Here is a 21,604-nt window from a genome sequence, read left to right as displayed (position 1 = left end):
GAGGATGAAGTCACCATGGGCTCCTCTCAGCCCAGCCAAGCCCAGTCTGGCCCCCGACTCACCAGGGATGTGGTTGCCGTCATACTTGATCCCCATCTGGTGCAGGCCTTTCTCGGTGGGTGCGTACCTCACCGTGATGGTGCCATCCTTGTTGTCAGTGATGCTGGGCCGGGCGGTCTTCCCAGAGGGCATCCGTACCTCCCCTGCCAGGCAGAGGGTTAAGTCGGGGACGCCAGTTTCTCCTACCTCAACCCCCTTTGCTGTCCCAGGCTCCCACTCCTGTGTGGTTCTGCTTCTACCCCAGAGGTCAGGCACCAGGAGACAGCCTGGAGCATCAGGATGAACCCTGAGCTGGGAGACAGAAAGCTGGAGTCTGAGTTCCAGCTCTGCTCAACTTGCTGTGTGACCCTGGGTAGCTTGCTTCCCTGCTCTGGGCCCCAGCTTTCATCTCTAAAGAAGGCGCTGGGCCTGGACGCAGGTGTCCTCCCTTTGAGCCCTCATGCCTCAGGGCCCCGGGGCAGTACCTGTGAGCTCCCCTTTCTGCACAGTGAAGGGGATGACCAGGTTGAAGGGTCTCAGCATGGACTCCATTGGCTCCACGGGCACCACTGGCTCCTCTGTGGCCTGTGGCAGGTGAGAGGGAACAGTCATTGGCTGGGGAAGGCCTGGGGAGCTTGGCCTGAGCCATGACTGAAGTCAGAGAAAATGAGCAAAGAAAAAGATGGTTAACGGTGAAACCAGAGGGCAGGAGAGGCGCGTCAGCTGCAAGAGAAGATGTGCCGTGCCCAGCTTGGGGATCCGTCTGCCCAGCCTGACTCCCGCCTGCTCCCCCAAGATGACCCCCAAACCATGCCCCAGTCCTGGCCCCTGAAGAAGAGAAGGAAGAAATGAAGGAAGAGGAGGAGGGGGGCGAGGTGTGGCCCGGGTGGGCAGTGGCAGTACCCAGTGTGCGGGGTAGGTACTGGGCCTGTGCAGCTGCAGCAAGTCAGAGGGCTCCTCCACGCAGGGCATGGAGTCACACGCCTGGGAAGCCAGGCGCAGGAGGGCACAGGATGTAACACGCCGGTACACGCCAGCTCGAGTGACCACGAGCTGACACAGAATGGCCCAGGGACCTGAAGTCCCAGGCTGCCCACAGGGCAGGATGGATATCTTGGGTGTTTTACCCTCTGGAGGGCTTCATCCTGCAGGGCCACCCTGGGGAGATGTACAGGGACAGTGGGCCTGAGGGTCAGAAGGAACACGGCATGTTCCACCAGAGAGCTGACCAGCCACCAGAGGGGCCAGAAGCAGACCTGTGCTCACCTCCTGGGTTGGGAGACTGCAGGGAAAGCAAAGACTCGACTCTGGGGCACTCTGAGTCCCGGATCCGTCAGACATGGGGACAGGTTCTGGGATCCCCTGCTACCACTAAGAGGGCCCGGCCCACCTCCCCAGCCGCCCTAGTCCCACTGTGGCCACGGAGCTTACCAGCACGTGGAAGGGACTGTTGGGGACGTGCTCGCCTCCAAAGCGGATGGTAATGACGTACTTGCCCGGCTTGGGCGCTGTGTAGTAGATGTCGAAGGTGCCGTCGTGGTTCTCAACGACATCCACGTCGAGCTCCGCCCCATCCGGCGTGGACACTGTGCACGTCACCTTCCCCTTGCCTGCTGCCTTGGCGTCCACCGTGATCACCGTCTCCTCCCCAATCTGGATGCGGGGGCCCAGGCAGGCACCTGCCACACAGGAGTATCCGGTCAGGGGTCCGTGGGCCTGTGCCCAGCCCCCTGCAGTTCCCAGCTCCCCCACCACCTCAGCCCACAGCAGAAAGAGAGGAGAAGGGGCACTTACCCAGGCCATGGCCTCCAATGGACACTGGAAATGGAGAAGAGTGTAAGCCACGAAGTGCTCAGGATGGGGGGTGGGGAGGGGGAGGGGCAGGGGAGGCGGGGTGAGTGCTCACCTGTGACCAGGCACTTGCTGGCGTCCCCAGTGGGCAGGGCGTGGATGCGGAAGGGCGAGTAGGGGATCTCATCGCCGCCATACTTGATGGTGATGGTGTACCGGCCACTCATGTCCGGGAGGTAGGACACGGTGTACGTGCCATCCCCATTGTCTCGGATGTTGGCCTTCTTGGGCTTACCCTCAGGGTCCTGGGGGAGGAACAGAGGTCAAGGCCGGCCTGTGCCCAGAGCCTGACCTGAGAGGGGGGCGGCACATGGACTCACCAGGATCTGGACAGTGAGCAAGCCCTCCCCAGCATCCCGGGCATCGATGGTGAACTCCACAGGCAGGCTGGCAGGGATGCCAGAGGCATTGAGCCCGGGGCCGCTGGCCCGCACCTTGCTGGCATCGTGGGCTGGAAGCACCTTGATCTTGAAGGGGCTTGAGGGGCAGAAGGGATGGACAGTTGGCTCAAGCTCTGGGGCAAAGGGAATCCCGTCTCGTTTGGGGCCTGGAATCCTCCCCACATTCATGAGCAGGGGAGATGACTCCTGGCAGGGAGGAGGGACCAGGTCACAGCCTGAGTCTGGGGGAGGGTCACACAGGTGTGCCCCTGTCAAAGCCTGAGCATTTCTTCTCCATTCTCCAGGAAGATGCCGTGAATTGTTTAGAGGAGGATGCAGGAGGCTGCCCTCTCCCACCTTGTTGTAGCTACATGGTGCCTTTTCCCAAGGCACTAATTTTGTAAATTTTGTATCTACATGGGGGGACAGCCCAGCCAGAGGAGAGCCCCTGGGGCTGTGCCACCTCCAGGGTGGAGAAGACAGGCAGGGGGCCCTGAGGAAGAGCGGGATGGGGCAGCAGAGACGGGATGAGGCGAAGACAAGTAGGAGGGGTGTTTCCAGGGCGCTGCAGTGGCCCTGCAGGTGCGGCCCTGGTGGGAGCTCCCCAGAGCTCAGCACAGCACAGGAGCCCAAAGCTGGGCCTCACCTGCGTGGCACCTCCTGGTCGGCATACTTGACAGCTACTGTGTAGGGCCCATCAGTGGCTGGGGTGTAGTGGACGGTATGGGTGCCATCTCCATTGTCACGCACCTCCACAGGCTCAGCCACACCTGGGCAAGGGGAGCAGGGTCAGCAAAGCCTCTTGGCATCCTTTCTGCCTCCCTCCACCCTGCCCCAGACATTCCATACCTGTGGGGCTCAGCACGGCCACCTGCAGGGCGGCCCGGCCAGCTTGGCTGCAGTCCACCTTGAAGGTCTGGGGTACCCGGGCCCTGACACCGGCTCCCAGCCCTGGGCCTGAGCACTTCACCTTCCCAGGGTCCACCACATCCTTCACTGGCACCCGGAATGGACTCCCTGCAAGGAGAGGGACATCAGCCCCTACCCACCTGCCCGGGAGGCTCTCCCTGACACCGAGGAACGAGGAGGCCGCCTTCGCTGCCTTTGAAATGCCCCAGGGAGACCAGACCGAATGTGCAAACGCTTAGGGACTTTCTAAGAAAATGTAAACAAGGAAAATAAACTTGGCTACTTGGCTACAGACTGCGGCTGGGCAAATCCACTTATTTAGACCACAAGCCTGGAAGAAGGCCTTCCTAAATTAATAAAATGTTAAAAGTGGAGTATTTGTAACAGAAAATGCATTTTTGCCAAAGTGAAATTAGGTAAGGAGGAGAAATGTCCAATTTCAGCAGGCCCGAGTTATGCGATAATTGAAGACATAACCCCGCCCTCCCCACCCCTACCCCTGCCCTGAGCAACTCGGCCATGCAGGAGGGCAGGGGGGTTCCTTGCTTTGCACAGTGAGAGGGAGAGGGTGTGAGAGGCTGTCCTTGCTGAGCCAGCGACAGAGGCTTGGACTGTGTCTGAGTGACCGAACCCACGAGGTCTGGCGCTCCAGACAAAGGGCCAAGACACCAGTGCTGGACCTCTGGGAATGAACTGCGCCCACCACCCTGCCTCTTGGCCGTGACCGCAGCACCTGCCTGCTCCACGTCCTCCCTGCTGGCTGGGCTCGGGGCTTTCCTGCTCTAGGGATGAGTCCCCACACCCGACTTCCTTCCAGGTTCTTTCTCACTGAGCAGGCCTCCTGCTGCCCTCCCCGAGTCCCACCCACCCCGGGCACACCTGGGATGGGCCGGCCCCCGAAGGTGATGTTGACGTCGTAGTCTCCAGGGGTGAAAGGGATGTACTCCACGGTGCAGCTGCCATCCTTGTTGTCCTTGCAGGACATCTTGGCTTCCGACGGGCCCTCGATGGCTAGGCCTAGGCCCCCAGTGCCAGCTCCCCTACAAGATGACACCCCTATATCAGCTCCGCTAGGACCAGTGAGTGGGGATGGAGAAGTTGAATGGGGGCTGGGGGCCCAGCTGAGAAGGGACCAGCTACAGGGGTTGGGACACTGGGGGAGGTTTGCACCCTTGACAGGGGATAGGCCGGGGATGAGGCACACACAGAAGGATTGGGAGGCCAGGTGGCTGGGATCAGGGTGGCCACAGCATCAGGGTCAAGGTTAGGAAAGGCAGCGGGAGGAATACCTCGTTTCCACAGTGAAGCGGTTAGCCTTGTTGACCAAGCCACCCTCCAGGCCTGGCCCAAAGGCCCGGACGCGAGTGGGGTCACAGCCCTCAGTCACGCCCACTCGGAAGGGGCTCTTGGGCACAGCTACATCATCATACAGCACCTCCACCAAATGCACTCCTGGAAGCCAGCCACACGGTGCAAGTCAGGGTGTGCGAGGCCCTTACCTCCCCAACCCCCTGAAAATGCTGGCATCAGATCCCCACCGTCCCGGCTCAGCCCAGCCCCTCACCCTCTTCATAGGCTGTGTACTGCACTCGGTAGGTGCCATCCCCGTTGTCTGTCACGTAGGTGTCCGTCTTAGCGCCCGAGGGGTTGAGCACGCGGGCCGTCACGTGGTTCCCACCCGTGGCTGTTAGGGATCTTGCGTCCACAGTGAACTCAGTGGTCACCTCACGCAGGACACCTGGCTCCCAGGAGACAAGAGCTCAGCATAGGTTGGGGGCAGCCTTCACACAGCTGCTCACTCCTGCGCGCCCTCCCTCCCCAACTCCGAGGCCTCTCCTCCTCCCCACCTGCTGCTCCCCAGCCTGAGCCCTGCCCGCCTTGGCCCTGCGAGCTCCGGGCCCCGCCTCCCACTAACCACGCCTTCCCTCCCCTCACCACATACTGACTCTGTTCACCTGAGTCTCCCCACCAGGCTGTGCACCCCTTGAGGGCAGGTCTGGGTCTTATGTTCCTTTGCACCCCAGCCCCCATGCCTAGCCCAGGGTCTGGCCCCCAGCAGATGGTAACTCACAGGCACCGAGCTGAGCTGAACTGTCCCCTGACTCTCGTCACCCTCAACCCCAAAGCTTCCCCTCTGTACCATGGAGAGCAAGGTCCTTAGCTTTCTCAGATCAGCTGATGAAAGTTGAGAATCTCCCCAGGAAAATGCAATTTTGCCACAAGACCAGAGGTGAAGCTCCACGTCCTGCCTTTGGCTTAGGCGCCTTCTTCTGGGGTATCTGAGCCCTAAAGACTCAGCGCTGCCCCAAAGCCCTCCCTTGCCCCTGCACAAGCCCTCAGCCCTGCTTCCCTCCCTCCCTGACTGGCGATGTGACCAGCTCCAGGCTCCCCTCTCACTCACCGTGGGGCTCCACACCGGGTCCCGAGACCTTGACCCCACTGGTGTCGACAGCGGGCTGCACATGGACTCGGGTGGGGAATTTGGGTACGGGGTGCCCGCCATACTTGATGGTAATGGTGTAGGTGCCGGGGAAGGCGGGGCTGTAGGTGATGTGGTAGGTGCCGTCGGCATTGTTGTGGATCAGCACCTCGGCCTTGACGCCGGCGTCCGACAGGATCTCGATGGTCAGCTCAGCCTCGCCCGCCTCCGAGCAGTCCACAGTGAAGGTGGCTGCCTCGCCAGCCTTGCCGCGCTCCAGGCCTGGACCACTGGCCCGCACCTTGCTCGGGTCGAACACGGGCCGGATGGTAGCCTTGAAGGGCGAGCCGGGGATGTGGGCTTCAGCAAACAGGATGTTGATGGTGTACTCGCCCGGCTCCGTGGGCAGGTAGCTGACAGCACACGAGCCATCGCCATTGTCCTGGCACTCGATCTTGGCCTCGCAGGGGCCCTCCACGGTCAGCCCCAGGCCCCCTGTGCCCGCCCCCTTGGTGTCGATGGAGAAGGGCGCTGGTGCGCCTACCAGCCCGCCCTTGAGACCAGGGCCGTAAGCACAGACCTAAAAGAAGGAATAGGCGTGTAGGTTACCTACACCTGACCTCGCCCACGAGGTCTTCATGGCTCTCAAATCAGCTAAGCGCTTTCAACTGTAGCAGCTACCACAGGCTGAGTCCTTATAACAATTCCAGGCGAGGAAAAGCAGGTAGAGAGATTAAATAATTTGTCCCAGCTGGTGGACCTGGGATTGAAGCCCAGGTCGGATCCAAGGCCAGGCTTTTAATAGCTGAGCTGTCTCGATATAAGCTTTTATATGTAGGATGGATAAACAACAAGGTCCTACTGTATAGCACAAAGAACTATATTCAGTAACCTATGACAGGGACTTCCCTGTCCGTCCAGTGGTTAGGACACTGTGCTTCCACTGCAGGGGGCACAGGTTTGATCCCTGGTCAAGGGACCTAAGATCCCACATGCTGCTCAGTGTGGCCAAAAAAAAAAAAAAAGAAAAATCCTACGACCAACCATAATGGAAAAGAATATTAAAAAAAAGAATGTACATATATGTATAACTGAATCACTTTGCTGTACAGCAGAAATTAACACAACATTATAAATCAACTATACTTCAATAAAAATACAAAAAACAAAACGAAAAAAACTAAGCAGTCTCAAAGGCAGGTCCTGAGGTGGGGGACTGCCTCGGCCCTGGGTCCTTGGCTATGCTCACTCCAGGACACAAGGACCTCTGGCCTCTGCCCCTGTGACTTACCCATCTTCGCTAGAAGCTCCCAACTCCCACCAGCCCCTATTTCCTCACCTTGGAGGGGTCAGGGGGCAGGACACCCTCCACGGTGAAGGGGCTGCCAGGCACCGGGTGACCATCGTAGGTTATGTCCACCTTGTAGGGCCCCTCCTCAGGGGGCATGTAGCGCACAGCCTGGGCTTCAGCTCCACCCCCGGGCTCCAGCTTGCAGGGGATGGGTCGTCGGGAGGGTGAGGTCATCCGCACGTCCAGCTGGCCCTGACCGCCAGCCCCTCGTGTGTTCACAGAAAATGCCTGTTCTTGTCCTACAGCCACCTCTGTGTAGACGGCAAGGGACACCGTGAGCAGAGACTGCAACCCACTGCCCCCCACCCAGCTCTCCTCACTCCCAGGGCAGCTCTTGCCCCACTTACTGCTGTTGAGGCCTTGAACTTTGACTTTGCTAAGGTCCAGCGGGGGTGCCACATTCACCACAAAGGGGCTCTTGGGGACAGGGTCTCCACCATAGGTCACTGTCACTGCCATGTTGCCCTGTTGGGTACAACAGGAGGTCAGAACTGGGTGGCTTAGGCGCAGCCTGGCAACATGCCTTTGGCCGATGTGGACCAGAGGCTCAGAGATCCACAGCAAGAGAGGATGGAAGGCAGGAAAGGGCTAGATCTGGGAGGCTAGATGAGAAGGGGCCCTGTGAGACTGAAGGAAGGAGACCCACGACCCCATAGCCGGGACGGGTGGAGCATGGAGGGGGCGGACACACCTGCTGCACGGCCGTGTACTTGACAGTGTAGGAGTAGTCGTGGTTGTCGATGATTTCAAAGTCTCGCACAGCTTCTCCCTTGACAGCCCCGGCAAAGTGCACGTCCAGCTTGGCCTTGCCGGCTCCCTTGGTCAGCACCGTGAAGTGAGTGGGCTTCCCAACTTCCACACCTGGGGAGTCACCCCGAGATGGTGGTGAGGGGCTGGCGGCCACCTAGCCCCACCCCCAGCCCAGCCCAGCCCCGACTCAGACACCTACCTGTGCGGTTCAGCCCAGGGCCCTCAGCCTTGACCTTGCTGGCATCATGGGATGGGTCCACCTTGATATGGAAGGGGCTGGCAGGGATCTCCTGGAGGGAGAAAAAGCTTGGTCAGGGTGGACACGAGCAGTCTCTGAAAAAGTGCCCTTTGTTTCCTCTGAGGCACGCTGCCTACACATAGGAAGTGCGCAATCAGTGGCTGTAGAATTGTCCCCAAACGACTGCCTCTTAAGCTGCTGACTGAGACGTGGGCCGGGGCAGGGTGGGGTGTGCAGCCACCCGTGACAACCAAAACACAAGCGTAGGGTACCTGGTTGGCAAACAACACCATGATGGTGTAGCGGCCGGCCCCTGGGGGCGTGTACTTGACTGTGAAGGTGTCATTGTCATTCTTGATGATGTCAAAGTCGATGTCAGCCTCTGCAGGGCCCACCACACCGGGGGCACACTTGATGCCAATGCTCACATCGCCTGAGGGGAGGCAGGCACGAGGCCATGAGTGGGGGGCTCAACAACCTCCTGCACTTGACCAGTCCCCCCACAGCTGGGACCAGGTGGAGGGTACCAGCGCCTCCCACCCAGACCCCGCCCGGCCCCACCCGGCCCTGCCCCACTCCCTGGTCCTCCGCGCACCTTGCCCCGCCTCACTGCAGTCCACCGTGAAGTAGGTGGGCTCATTAGCCTTGAGGCCTGTCTTCTCCACGCCAGGGCCGTACACCTTCACCCGCTCGGGGTGACTGCCCTCTCCCACGTTTACCTGTGGGGAAGAGTCGATGGTCAGCACAGTGCCCCTTCCTCAAGATCTATCCCTTTCCCCAGCACTTCCGAGCCCAGCCTTAGCAGGACCAGTCTTAGCATTTCGCAGGGGCCTTGAGGTGGGGAGCGATGACAGGGCCCAGGGACAGCCAACATCTCCTGTGTGAGGCTCTGCCCTCCCTCTGGGGCCCCTGGCAGTGGGCACGGGGCAGGGAGCAAAGGACATACCCGGAAGGGGCTCTTGGGGATGTTGACGCCTCCCCAGGAGATGATGATGGTGTGCTTAATGGGCTTGGTGGGCACGTAGGAGCAGCGGAAGGTACCATCGCCGTTGGGGATGACCTTGATGTCAATGGGGCAGCCGTCTGCGTCCTGTGGGCATCACCCAAAGCAAGGTTCTTGGAGTGCCCCGGACTCCTAGAGCACCAGCGCCCTCTGCTGGCCGTGGGCCATCCTCCTTACCCACCGCCAACCCACTCACAGGCCCCGCCCAGCCACAGAGCTCAGACCAGGAGAGCCTAGTGCCACAAGGTCTGGTGGCCAGGGCGCACCCTGGGAACAGGGAGGCCAGGCTCTAGGCCATCTGTGTGGCCTGGTCTCCCAGCCTAGGTCTCTGAAACGTGTTGTCAGGGGAAAGGCTCAGCTAAATCAATGTTCCTAAAATTGAATAAATAACCTTTTAAAGAAGAAATCCTCTTGGACCCAAGAACATATTCATTAACCTCTAGGGGTCAGTGGACACCACTGTGAGAAACTCAGCTGGGAAACCGATGTCTTACTCTGTCAAATCATCTTTCAATTGCAAATTATTAGTACAAAAATATACATTTGGGGCTTCCCTGGTGGCGCAGTGGTTGAGAGTCCGCCTGCCGATGCAGGGGACACGGGTTCGTGCCCCGGTCCGGGAAGATCCCACATGCCGCGGAGCGGCTGGGCCCGTGAGCCATGGCCGCTGAGCCCGCGCATCCGGAGCCTGTGCTCCGCAACGGGAGAGGCCACGACAGCGCGAAGCCCACATACCGCAAAAAAAAAAAAAAAAAAAAAAAAAAAAAAAAAAATATATATATATATATATATACATTTGGTAAAATATGTTTTTAAGATTATCATCAATAAGAAAACACAAAACTTTAAATTTTCCATAGCTCTAATGGATCCATGAGAATCAGTCCTGTGATGCCTGGAGGCCCCTTTCTCTAACTTGCCCCACCCTCCCAGGGTCCCTGCTACAGCGGCGAGGGGCACAGAGATGGGGCAACACCCCACCTGGGCATAGAGCTTCAGGTCTCCCTTGCCAGCAGCACGGGCATCAATGGTGAACTCTGCTGGCTTGTCCACGATGCAGCCAGTGGGCTCCAGGCCGGGCCCAAAGGCCTTCACCTGCACAGGGGCAAGAGCGGAGGGCTGGGTTGGGGACTGGAGGAGGGCCTGTTCACCTTGTCGCAGGCCCACGGGAGCTGGGACCCCCACCTTGTCCGGGAAGCAGTCGGGTGGAGCTGGCTGGATGTGGGCAATGAAGGGCGAGTCTCGGATGTCCTCATCATCGCAGATGACGTGCACGGCGTACTCCCCTGGTTCTGTGGGCCAGTACCGCACATCGCAGGAGCCATCTCCCTTGTCATCACACTCGATCTTGGCCTGTGAAGGGCCCTCAATGGAGAAGCCTAGGTGAAAGATGGGGAGGGTCAGAGGGCACAAGAAGCAACTTGGACACTCAGGCAGGTCCCCGGGGCATCGCTCTCCCGGCGTCACCACCCCGATCACCCCACGTCCCATCTTCCAGTCTCATCTCAACACTCGCTAGCGCTCCCGCCTCCTGACCCCAGTCACCCCCGCAGTGTCCTTCCATCACACCACTCCCCCGCATTCCCACCTGTCACCACCCCAGCCACTTACCCAGCGTCCCCACCTCCGTGCCAATGGCCTCCACCACAAAGTCGGCTGACTTGCCCACCTGGCCAGTTTCCAAGCCGGGACCCCAGGCCCGCACCTTCTGCACTCCTGCCTCTGGGCTCACCTGCACCTCAAAGGGGCTGGGCAAACAGGGGGCTGGTGTCCATGCCGGGAGCTGCCCCCACCAGAGGTACTCGTCCCCCTCCCTTCCCTCAGAGTCCCAGGCAGCCCACCTCCCTCTCCCACCCTCTGAGGGCCCAGACCTGGAGGCACGGGGGCCGCATGGTGCTTACCTGCGGGGGACGGCATAGCCGCCCCATGTGATGGTCACCGTGTACTTGCCAGGCACCACGGGGTAGTACTCGCACTCGAACACACCGTCCCCCGCCTCCCGCACCTTCACCGGCTCCTCTGTGCCTTCTGAGGAGGTGTCGGAAGTGGGGGGGGTCAGTGCTCTGCGAGTCCCAGCTGCTCAGTCCCCTCAAGGACCCTGGGGACCCAGGCCCAGCCTGAGGATAGTGCTGCTGGAGGGCACTGTGTAACAGCCCAGGGCCGCACACCGGCGAGAGCAGCATTCCCAGCTTGCACACTGGGAGACTGAGGCAGAGGTCAGACAATGTGCCTAAGGTCCCAGGGAGCCTCCGGTCAGGGTCTCTTTGGAGCCCCCCAGGGGGGCGTGGTGCTGGCCGTCACTGCCCTCAGGGGCTCAGAACCACTGGCTGTATTTCCTCCCTGTGCCCCGACTCCCACCACGGCCCTGGGCCCTGGCACTCACTTGGTCCCTTGACTGTGACCTTGAGCTCTCCGCTGCCAGCACCCTTGGTGAACACCTTGAAGTCAGCCACCTCTTTGACACGCACACCCTTGGGCTGCAGGCCCCGCCCAGAGGCGCGGCAGGCGTTGGGGTTACAGGCTGGGAGGGAGAAGAGAGGCGAGGCTGGGGGCGCCGAGAGGCCCTAAACAGAGCCTCAGCCCTCACCTCTCATCCCCCACCTCACTGTGCACAGTCCTCCTGACGTCCCCCAGGCACAGGCCATGGCCTCATGCAACCCTCCCCCGTGCTCCCTGGTGCCCCCGACACAACTAGGGCTGCCGAGACCATGCTGGGCAGGGAGCTGGCCACGGTGCCCCCAGCACCCCTCATCAGGCTGCTCACAAGAAACCCTCCCCACCGGGCTCCTCGGAGTCAGTGTCGCTTGGGACACAGGCAAGGCAGAGCCTGAGCAGAGACTGGAGCAAAGAGAGACAGGGAAAGGCCTTTCACCTACCCCAAGGCCACCCACTTAGAGCCATCTGAGCCTGCTCAGAGCCACCAGAGCAGCTTTAGGAACTAAGTCATGCCACAAAACACTCAGCAACACCATGGAACAAGAGCTATGCATATAACCGGAAGCCTGCCACAGATCACAGGCAACGCATGGAAATCAGCCTGCCACAGAACACTGCCAGTGGCAATGAACCCAGACTTTGCTACTGCACACAGGCCAAAGAACAGTGATCTCAGCCTGCCACGGAACCCATAAAATGGCGTGGAACCCACAGGCTGCCACCAAACAGGCAATGACATATAATCCAGGCCTGCCACGGAACACAGACAATGGCAGAGAATCCGGGTACTGCCACAGAACAGGCAACGGCACAGAACCTGGAGCCTGCCACAGAACACAGGCAATGGCACGGAATGGAGGTCTTATATCACGGAAATCATCAGGCAAGTGGCAAAGAAACTAGATCTGCCACAGAACATAGGCAAAGGCACGGAACTTGGGGCCTGTCACAGAATGCCACGGAAGGGGGTGGGGGCGATTCCACACCGCTTGGGCCATGCCACACAGCACAGGTGAGGCCAGTCAGCTATGGCCATGCCCGGCTCCGCCTCCACTGGAGTGTACTAACGTGGCGCCACTCTCTTGGCCTGGTGGACGATGGGCACGGAGGGGGCGAGCGGCGGCAGGGGCTCTGAATGGCAGAGAGAGAACCAAGTGGGGGGGTCACTGCTTGAGGGCCTGGCGTACAGGTGCTCACGTAAATGCCCCCCACCCACGTGGCCCCGTCGCTTCCCCCTCAACCCTTCCACAGTGGCCCCTGTCTGGTATCCTTCACTGTGGCCTCCTGAGCCTCCTTGGGGGCAGGGGCTGGACAGACGAGCTCTCGAGAGCCCCACCCCTTGGCTCGCTCTTCTGCCCATTTTAAGCCTTCAGATGGCTCCCCACCCACCCCTGGAGGTAGTGCATCATTTCCCGTAAATCCTCAGACTCGGAATTCGATGGCAACGCTCTCTGTGTCCTGGCATCAGGGAGGGGATCATGTGGATGGGTGGAGGGCCTTTACCTTCTGCCACGTGGACAGGGAAAGGGCTGCGGGTGATGGGGGCACCGGCGAAGGCCACGTGCACCGTGTGGGGTCCCTCCATCACAGGCCTGTACGTGCAGCGGAACGTGCTGTCGCCCTTGTCCTCCAGGGCCACCTCCACTGTGTCCCGCCGGCCCTGCGGGTCCACGATCACCACGGCAACATCACCAGTGCCGGCCCCTGTCGTGACAACGGCCATCAGCCCTCATTCTGCTTGGGGCTCCCTCACCCTGAGACCACTGCCCTCTGGCTGGGACTCTGCCCCAGGCCCCTATGCATACGCCCCACGCCCAGTCAGGGGGTGTCAGGTGTAAGGGGGCCGTCCTCACCCGCGGTGTAGATGTCAAAGTAGGTGGGTTTGTTGGCCACGTTGCCCACGGGCTCCAGGCCAGGACCACGGGCTGATACCTTGTTGGCATCCCCCAAGGCCATGCCCACGTTCACCTCAAAGGGGCTGCGTTCGATGTTCTGGCCAGCAAAGAGCACGGTCACCTGGGGGTCAGAGGCCAAAGGTAAGTTTTTAGAGGACAGCAGCTCTGAGAGGGGATGGAGGAGCATAGCAGAGCCAAGGAGGGTGGAGGCGGTGGCCGATGCACGGGGGTGGGCGGGGTGCGAGCCGAGACAGGGGTCCATTCAGCCAGAGCCGAGGATGTGAATGGAATAGGGAAGACGGGGGCGGGGGGTGCCTATAGGGAGATACCTTGTGCAAGCCGGCGACCTTGGGCACGTAGGAGACAGCGTAGGTGCGGTCCTTGTCGTTGTTGGGAACCACCTTTGCCTATTGGGAAGGGAAAAGATGGGCAGTTAGAGCCCTTCCTGAGCCCACAGCTCCTGCAGCCCCCATGGTGAGGCGTCCCCCATCTCCAGCATAGAGGGTAGCCCTGGCAGCCATCTCCAGGCCACTCCGGTTGTTGGCCTGTGGTCTCTGTCCAATCCCCAGTGGCCTCTCCATACCTCCTCGGTGTGGCCCTCGGGGTCCTCAATGTAGACCAGCACCTCGCCCACGCCAGCATCCACTGTCTGCACGGTGAAGTGCGCGGGCTGCAGCACGGTGTTGCCCTGGGGCTCGATGCCTGAGGGGCAGAAGGCAGAGCCAGGGAGTTTAGGGAGATCCATCCTAGCCTGTGCCCAGCTGCCCGGGGAGGGCTGTTAGGGCTCAATACATACCAGGTCCGTAGGCAATGGCCTTCTTGGGGTTCAGCTGCTTGGAGCGAACGGGGGCACCAGGTTTGAGTTTGGCCTTGGGGAACTGGGACAGGTAGGTCATGACAGAATGCTCATCCACGTTGGGGTCCACAATCTCCTCGGGAGCAATCACCTGCCATGAGGAGGAAGGGAGTTAGAGGATGCCCTCTTTAGCCAGGAACCCCGGTTCTCACCCACATCCTGACCAGGTACCCTTATAGACCCAACTCCACCTTTGGCCCTCTGGCCCCTTTACTCTCCCACCGCCCCGTCCGCCAGTGTACCTGGGGCACCCCGAGCCAGTCGTCCGCCTGCTGCATGGCCTCCCGGGCGTTCTCCACAGGCTGGTTGGGGTCCCAGGCCTCCCAGTCAGGGCAGAGGCCTGGAGAGATGGCGGAGGGAGGCGATGATTAGGGGAAGCAGTCAGCCATCATGCAGAGCATTTGCTCATCCAACACCCTCATAGGCTGTGGGTTCACACTCCCTCCCATGCAGCCCTAGGCCCCTGACCAGCCAGGTTCCTGCTGACCCCCGATGTTATAGCCCATCAGCTGGGATGCCCATCGCTGTTTAGAGGCACGGCAGCCCTCCCTAGCACCAACAATGAGGGCTTTCTGCCCCGGCTGATGCAGCCTGGCACCAGCCCTGCCAGCCGGCCTCCTGCCTACCAGGCCCCAGCACCGACCCTGAACACCAACCCCCTGTGAGGGCATCCCTCGCAGACCTCTCCTGCCTCATCCCAGCTGCCTCCGGGTGGGCAGTCCCCATGCCACACATGCTTCTGACCCATCGCCTCAAAGGTCTCCTCACAGCTGCCCTGAAGTCCTAGGTCTCCAAGCACTTCCCACAACAGCCTCAGAGAATAAGACTCTCTCTCCTTCCTGACTTCCCCCTTGGGGAAGTGGAGGCACTGAAGGGCCTGTTTGGAGAGGATGAGTTCTTCTCTCCAGCCACCCAGAACCCAGCCCTTCTAATGGGAGGAATGCTGAGGCGGCCGCAGGTCACTCCTGGGAAGGGGTGCAGGGGTTAGGGTGTGCTTGGTCCAAGCCAGAGCTGGAGGAGGAGGGCGCTGCTCACTGGCGGGGAGGGGGCCAGCTCAAAGGCTGGAATCCATGACTGGCCAGAACAGCTGAGCTCACTGCTGGCAGCCGCACCAGCCGTGGGCAATGGCTCAGCAGCTGGGAATGCTTCCCAGGCGGCCAGTGCCCCCGCCTCCCACCCCCTGCTCCCCAGCTGACCCCAGGCTGGGGGAGGATTCACCCAAGGGGACATGGCTCCCCAGAGGCAGAGCTGGCCGACAGGGGTGGAGAAGACCTATGTTCTCAGGAGATGAGGGTCAGAAAGGGAGCCGCACGTGGGGTACGGCTCTCGCCTGTGATGCCTCAGTCTTCTCACGGGCCCTCAGCTGCCCCCACCTGAGCAGGCCAGGGCCTACATCGAGAGGGGGCAGGGCTGGGTCACCTGCCACTGGGCAGTGTCGCATCGGCCCCAGCCCACATCATCCTGGGCTTGAACCCCTTCTCAAGGCTGTCCCAGGGGCTCACAAAGAACAGCCTTCTCTGGGTCTAAGTCCTGGCCTTCTTTGGAAAGCCAGAGTCCCACCACACTTGCTTTCTGCTGGCTGAGCAGAAATGACACCCATGTGGCAAAGTAGGAAGCAGGGAGTTGAGGCCCTGGGCTCTGGTCCAGTTCTGCCACAGATAAGCTGTGTGATCTCGGACAAGTCACTGGCCTTTTCTGAACCCCAGTGTCCTTGCCTGTAAACCCTTTTCCTGCCACTGCAGGATCTGGCAACTCATCAGGAAGGGTCTAACTCCAGCAGTGATTCTCAGCTGGGGCAGGGGGTCCTGATCCCCCAACCCTGGGACATGTGTTCTGACAAACACAAGCCTCGGCATCACCAGCTCATCCCAGCTCCCCTTCCGGGCTCAAGGATCCATGGTGTACTGCCGGCCCACTTACCAGGGGCACAGTTGTCCACCAGGGCGCCCAGAGCTTTGCCATCCTGCCAGTCACGGTTGAAGTTGGTGATGGGCAGCTGGGGCACCTTGTTCTGGATCCAGCCGAGTAGACGCTGCTTGGGTGTCTGCTTTCGGGCATCCTCATCATCCTCATCCTCCCACATGGGCATGGAGATGGAGTAATGCAGGATCAGTGTCCAGATCAGGCCCAGGATCAGCTTCAGGTTCCCATCTACGATAGCCTTGCTGTCTGCAGAGCGGAGAGGCAATCTGGGCTCAGGAGGGCTCCACTTCCAGCACAGTGCCCTCCCCTCCCCCGCCCAGCTCCTGAGGCTGCTGCTTGAGCGCTGGGTCAGGCCTCCTTCTTCTGGAACCTACTCCTTCTCTGACTACCAAATTCTCCATCCTGTGAGGCCCGGCCCTTGATGGACCCCTCCTCTCCCTTCAGAATGAGGCTGCCTCCCAACGTGTTCCTTCGGCGTGTAGTTTCACCTCTTTCACGGCACTTGTGCGAGCCTCCTAGCAGGCTACAGGCATCCATGCAGTTATGCAAGACTAAGCCTCTCAGGGGCAGACACTGTTTTGTTTCGTTTCCTTTCTTTTTCAAACAGTTTTAATGAGGTATGCTTGATGTACAATAAACTACTTATTAGAAAGTACAACTGGGTAAGTTTTGACATGTATATACCCACAAAGCCATCACCACAAATCAGGATAATAAACATATCCGCCCCTCCTCGAAGTTTCCTTTCCTTTGTGATCCATCACTCCTGGCCCTCCTGGTCTATCCTTCCCAGGCAACGACTGACCTGCTCTTGGTCGCCATAGATTAGTTTGCATTTTCTAGAGTTTTCTATGAATAGAATCATACAGTATATACTTCTTTTGTCTGCCTTCTTTCCCTCTAGATACTGTATTTTATGTCTACTCGGAGCCTAGAACTGAGTAGAATCTCAATAAATACTGGTTGAATGAATGAATATTTTAAAAACTGAAGTTGGAGAGGAGTGGGACCAACCTGGTTCCAGCCAAATTCTACTCTGGACGCTATAAAAGGTTTTTGGAATAAAGTTCTTGGAGGAGGGGGTGGGTACAGTGCACATTCTGTTAAGGCTTGAAAATCATGTTTTCAAATGATAGGGACCGGTAAGATTTCACAAGAGCCGGGGGGGGAGTGTTACCCATGTGGACCCAAGTCCACATGGGGGCAGCCGAGGCTCTCGACCCCTCCCCTCCTTTGAGGAATACTATGAACCAGAACTGGTACCCCAAGATTTTGGGGGCCTAGTTCCCTTTTAACAGCCAGAGAGAAATATCCAGGAGCCAGGAGTGGCCTGGAGTATAGATCATTGGAAACCAGCTTACTTGTAAAGGACAATGCAGGCCTGAAATCCATCAGCTTCCCTGAGCACTGCTCTTAGGAGGTTGGGAGGAGGTGGAAGACTCAGCCTTGTTTACTGGTGTTGCCCAAGAGATGGGAAAGGGTGGAGCTGAAGGTGCCCCCTTATGTATCTTTTCCTGCCCCCCACCAGATCTTGGGGGATGGCCTTTGGAGGGTAAGGCCTGGGGAACCCCAGTATCCCCCCTCAACCTGCTCCCAGGAGGGGAATCTCAGTCTCTCTGTCCCTCTGGCCTCGGGCTCTGGTCCCCTTGGCTCCACCACCCTTTCACTGATTCATCCTTCCTTCCCCAGCAGCTCCCCAGGCCCGCCCCCTCTACCCTGGCTCCACTGCAGCACAATGGTTTGGCAGCTTGCAGATTCCATGACACACTCACTCCCAGCCTCCTGGTGCTTTGGTGCGGTCTCTCTCAAACACACACAGGCCCACAACACGTTCACACAGTCTTGACACCCAGGGCCTCCTCACAGCCTCTCACAACCCTGACAGCCTCCAAAGCTGGTGCTCGCATGCCCAGAGTGCTACTTGCAAACTGCAGCCAGATCCCTGGGAGGGAGGCCTTGAGGCTGCTGGGGCGGGGGGCGGGGGGTAAGGGGAGCGGGGGCGTCAATCCCATCTGCCGCAGGGAGAGGTTTCTCCCCAGCAACTGGCCCTGGGCCAGACAGCAAGTGGTCCTGGTCGGCAGGAGAGGGGTGGACCCGGAGTCCCACTCTGGGAGCAGTGACCTTCTTCTCCCTCCTCCCCCTCAGAGGCCAGGCAGAGGAGGGGAGCTCTGCTCAGGCCAGGTTCCCTCCTTCCCACCCCAATGGGGATGCCACCAAAGGGGTGGGAGGAGCCCCAGAGCCAGTCCCTGGGCCACCCCAGGCCTCGAGTGGAGGGGGAGAAGAGAGGGCCCAGTGAGGGAGGTGCCGGGACAGCTGCTGCCCCCTCCAGCCCCTCCCTCGGTGGTTGGCTCCAGGAGAAGGAATAGCAACTGGGGAACAGCTGCGGGAAAGAGCTGCCGCATAGGCCTCTTTGTTCGGAGGGGCTGGCGGGGTAAGGAGGGCACACAGCTCCTTCTAAGTACCCCTACCTCCTTCAGGGGGACCGCTCAACGCCCAGCTCCCACCCCACTCCTAGAAAAGGACGCGGGGAGCCGTTCTGACCTCCTCCCAGGTGCCCAGATGCTCAGTTTCAGTCCTGAGACGATGCCCAGAGACGGCCCCTGCCCCAGCCCCTTTCCTACCACTTAGCGGGACAGAGGAAACTAGAGGAAGCACGATGCCCGCCTGGCGGGGAACCATCCGTTACACCTTCTCCGGGTTGGGCAGCCCCTGCCGCCTGTGCCCCCTCCCATCCAGCCTCAGCCTCAGCCTCAGGCCCCAGCAGCTGAATTGCTGACAGCTTATCTCATCGGGCGGCGGGAGCGAACCACTTGGCCCAAATGGGGAACAATTCCCTGCAGGAACGGGAAAGGAGGGTTCCCTCCCGCCCCCAAACCAGCTTTTGCTTCTTCCCCCTCTGTTCTGAGCCGGCCTCTCCAAACACAGTTGAGCCAAAGGGGCTGGAGCCAGGCACCACCATGGGGGAGGGGAGAGGTGTGCTCTCAGGAAGGACGGGGCCTGGAGAGGGGCCGAGCGCCCTGCAGAGGGGAGGGGAGGGAAGGCTGAGCCATTTCCTACGAAGTCTTGGTGAGGCCCCAGGCTCTCCCCCTCGAGACCCCACCTGGGACCGTCAGTCCAGTCGGTAAAATCCCAGCTGCTGGGGGCTGACAGGCCCAGGGCTGACTCCTCTCTGACCTCGGCCCCCAGCAATCCCACGCGCTCTCAAGCAGCCCTCACTCCCACTACACACACCAGGGCCCCTCCCCACGCCCTGTCCTCAGGCTTGTCCTTCTGGAGAGCTCAGAGACATCTGCTGTGTCACAGCGGCAGGGCTATTTCCAGGCCAGAGCGGGTGGGGTGGGGGGCAGTATTGGGGCAGGAGGGGCTAAGGCCTAGAGAGGGGACTGGCCGGGGCAAAGGGCCCCGGACTGAGCTCAGCTGCTAATTCCGGAGGCCTAGCGATGCCCCGAGGGAGAGTGGAGGTGGACAGACCTTCCATCATCTGAAGAAGTCTCTGGGGCAGCCTGGGGGGCACCGGACGCCCTGTGAAACTCCCCTTCTGCGGCCCTGGGGTGCACCCCGCCAAGGGGCCCTTTCCTGCAAATCCCATCAGGGCTCTTAGGAGCTCGCCACAGGGGTAGGGCTCTGCCCCAGGCCCCCGGCCTGCAGGGATGACGGCAGGGCGGTGAGGGGAGGGCCAGCTCCTACCCTCTCAGAGCCCATCCCGGGTTCCCCAGCTCCCAAGCCTGGGGTGCCTCCCCACCCCCACCCAGCGCTGACACACCTTCCAAATCTGGTTACACTCAATGACTTCCTCCCTTTTTCAGGCCTTCCCTCCCTCCCCTCAGCCCAGACCATTTGAGCTGCAGCCAATCGGGGCTTAGGGGGTGGGCGGGGGCCGGGCGGGGACGGAGGGAGCCCCCTCCCCGGCCGGCTGAAGCTGGTAGAGGACAGGCAGGGGTTAACGCTCTCGGAGCTCGCTCAGAGCCTTTTTAGGTTTCCGAGGCTGGGCCCTGCCGGCCCTGGCCCCTGGGCCTGAACCCAGCCGCCGAGAACATATGCCCACGGGGGACCCGGGCCCCGCGCCCGCCCGGCCACCAGCTCTCCCCCTGCTCCCTGGGATCGGGCAGCGATTGGGACCCGCCTTCAGCCGCTCCTCCCCGGTGGAGGTGCTGGGAGGCTGGGAAGCCATTTGCTTTGTTTGGGGGGAGGTGCCCCCGGGAATCAGTAATGGGCATTGGCCCAGTCCTCTCAAGCCTGGGCTGGGGGTGCGGGTGGCAGGAAAGGGGACGAAGGGGAGAGGCGGGTTGGTGAGAGTGTGCGAGGGAGGCTGAAGCTGGAGGGCTCAGAAACTGTCGGGTCTGGACTCCCCCGGGGCCCCCTCGGGATGCCGGCCGACCAGAGAGGGGTGCGAAGGCAGGACCCGAGGGGGCCTGCGTCGGCGGGCGGGAGAACGGGGACAGGGTCCTCTCCCGGCGCCGGGGCTCTCTCTGCCCTCTCTCGGCTCCCCGCGCGCCCACCCAGCACCTGAGTCCTCTGTCCCCGTGGGCCAGCCCCTCGGGGCACTTCCCCCTCCCCGCCCACACTGACCGATGGACACGAGCTTGATGTGCTCGCGCTCGAGGAACTCGAGGGCCACGGACACGTTCTCCAGCTTCATCTGGCGGAAGTTGGGGCGCGGGTGGAACTTGCGGTACATGCGTTTCTGGCTGAGCACCTCGAGCAGCGCGATGAGGCGCAGCCCGTCGCTGAGGTCGCGCTGCAGGTCGGTCAGGCGCTTGCCCACGCACTTGAGGTGCTCGTTGCACCAGCGCGTGAAAGTGTTCTGCTGGATCTTCTTCCACGGCGCGTCCTCCGCCAGGTCCTTCTCCGTGGACGGCATGTCGTCCGCCTCGTCGCCCAGGCCGAGGCCGGGGGCCTCGGAGTAGCCGCTGTTGTTCATCATGCTGGCGCGGGCTGGGGCGGGGGCTGCGCTGCCGGCTGGGCTCCGGCTTGGCTGGGCTCGGGCTCGAGGCGCTGTCGGGGCGCGATCGCGGGACTCGCGGCTCTGCGCTGCGCGGCTCTCAACTTCTTTCGCGCCCCTGGCTGGCGGGACTCGGCGGGACTCCTCGGCTCCTCCGCCGCGCTCTCTCTGTCTCTGTCTGTCTCCCTCCGGGGGCGGAGCGGTGCTCTGGAAGTGCGGGCCGGGCTGGGGCGGGGGGTTTAAGAAGCCCCCGGGCCGCGTTCCCCCCGCCGCGCCTGCGGCCCCCGGCTCCACGTCAGAGCGCCGGCCTCCCAGGAATGCCGCTCGGCCCGCGGGTGGGGGCCGAGCCGAGCCCGCCGGCCCCGCCTCCCTCCCTCCCCTCCCCCACGCGGCCCGCCGGCGGGAGGGGGCCCACGCCCCTGGCCCGGGTCTACTACCCCAGGGAGGCCCGGGCCCCGGAGCCGCCACGCTGGAGAGATGACTAGCGGAGCTGGAAAATGGGAGTGAGGGCTCCCAACACCCCAGAACTAAGCTTCGCCGGTCAGAGATGAAATATACCCCCGCCCCGCAGGACTAAAGAGACACAAGGGGAAACTGAGGCCAGTGGTTAGG

The 21,604-nt window shown here is 61.1% G+C and overlaps 1 protein-coding gene across 2 annotated transcripts in view; it reads right to left on the bottom strand.

Annotated features, from left to right (window-relative positions):
* The window catches only part of FLNC (filamin C), a 28,490-nt gene extending 7,180 nt beyond the window's left edge, over nucleotides 1–21,310 (bottom strand). For both annotated transcript variants that reach the window (XM_060107684.1, XM_060107685.1), the window contains exons 1-32: nucleotides 20,620–21,310; nucleotides 16,048–16,296; nucleotides 14,370–14,467; nucleotides 14,068–14,218; nucleotides 13,855–13,973; nucleotides 13,601–13,678; nucleotides 13,230–13,392; nucleotides 12,880–13,080; nucleotides 11,324–11,461; nucleotides 10,842–10,968; nucleotides 10,552–10,688; nucleotides 10,126–10,319; nucleotides 9,922–10,035; nucleotides 8,884–9,027; nucleotides 8,533–8,656; nucleotides 8,210–8,370; nucleotides 7,899–7,989; nucleotides 7,641–7,810; nucleotides 7,297–7,414; nucleotides 6,938–7,200; nucleotides 5,581–6,178; nucleotides 4,744–4,917; nucleotides 4,469–4,631; nucleotides 4,059–4,219; nucleotides 3,120–3,287; nucleotides 2,917–3,040; nucleotides 2,211–2,367; nucleotides 1,946–2,135; nucleotides 1,834–1,857; nucleotides 1,471–1,718; nucleotides 525–624; nucleotides 63–203 (exon numbers count right to left, since the gene is read on the bottom strand). In XM_060107684.1, coding sequence (XP_059963667.1) covers nucleotides 63–203; nucleotides 525–624; nucleotides 1,471–1,718; nucleotides 1,834–1,857; nucleotides 1,946–2,135; nucleotides 2,211–2,367; nucleotides 2,917–3,040; nucleotides 3,120–3,287; nucleotides 4,059–4,219; nucleotides 4,469–4,631; nucleotides 4,744–4,917; nucleotides 5,581–6,178; nucleotides 6,938–7,200; nucleotides 7,297–7,414; nucleotides 7,641–7,810; nucleotides 7,899–7,989; nucleotides 8,210–8,370; nucleotides 8,533–8,656; nucleotides 8,884–9,027; nucleotides 9,922–10,035; nucleotides 10,126–10,319; nucleotides 10,552–10,688; nucleotides 10,842–10,968; nucleotides 11,324–11,461; nucleotides 12,880–13,080; nucleotides 13,230–13,392; nucleotides 13,601–13,678; nucleotides 13,855–13,973; nucleotides 14,068–14,218; nucleotides 14,370–14,467; nucleotides 16,048–16,296; nucleotides 20,620–20,974 — 5,443 coding nt within the window. In that variant the 5' untranslated portion in view covers nucleotides 20,975–21,310. The remainder of the gene's footprint in view (nucleotides 1–62; nucleotides 204–524; nucleotides 625–1,470; nucleotides 1,719–1,833; nucleotides 1,858–1,945; nucleotides 2,136–2,210; nucleotides 2,368–2,916; nucleotides 3,041–3,119; nucleotides 3,288–4,058; nucleotides 4,220–4,468; nucleotides 4,632–4,743; nucleotides 4,918–5,580; nucleotides 6,179–6,937; nucleotides 7,201–7,296; nucleotides 7,415–7,640; nucleotides 7,811–7,898; nucleotides 7,990–8,209; nucleotides 8,371–8,532; nucleotides 8,657–8,883; nucleotides 9,028–9,921; nucleotides 10,036–10,125; nucleotides 10,320–10,551; nucleotides 10,689–10,841; nucleotides 10,969–11,323; nucleotides 11,462–12,879; nucleotides 13,081–13,229; nucleotides 13,393–13,600; nucleotides 13,679–13,854; nucleotides 13,974–14,067; nucleotides 14,219–14,369; nucleotides 14,468–16,047; nucleotides 16,297–20,619) is intronic.
* Between the last annotated feature and the right edge of the window lie 294 nt (nucleotides 21,311–21,604).

Source organism: Mesoplodon densirostris, chromosome 9 (genome assembly GCF_025265405.1).
Source record: "Mesoplodon densirostris isolate mMesDen1 chromosome 9, mMesDen1 primary haplotype, whole genome shotgun sequence".
Taxonomy (NCBI): domain Eukaryota; kingdom Metazoa; phylum Chordata; class Mammalia; order Artiodactyla; family Ziphiidae; genus Mesoplodon; species Mesoplodon densirostris.
Note: the sequence above shows the minus strand (reverse complement) of the source record. Positions and strands in the feature narration are given on the sequence as shown.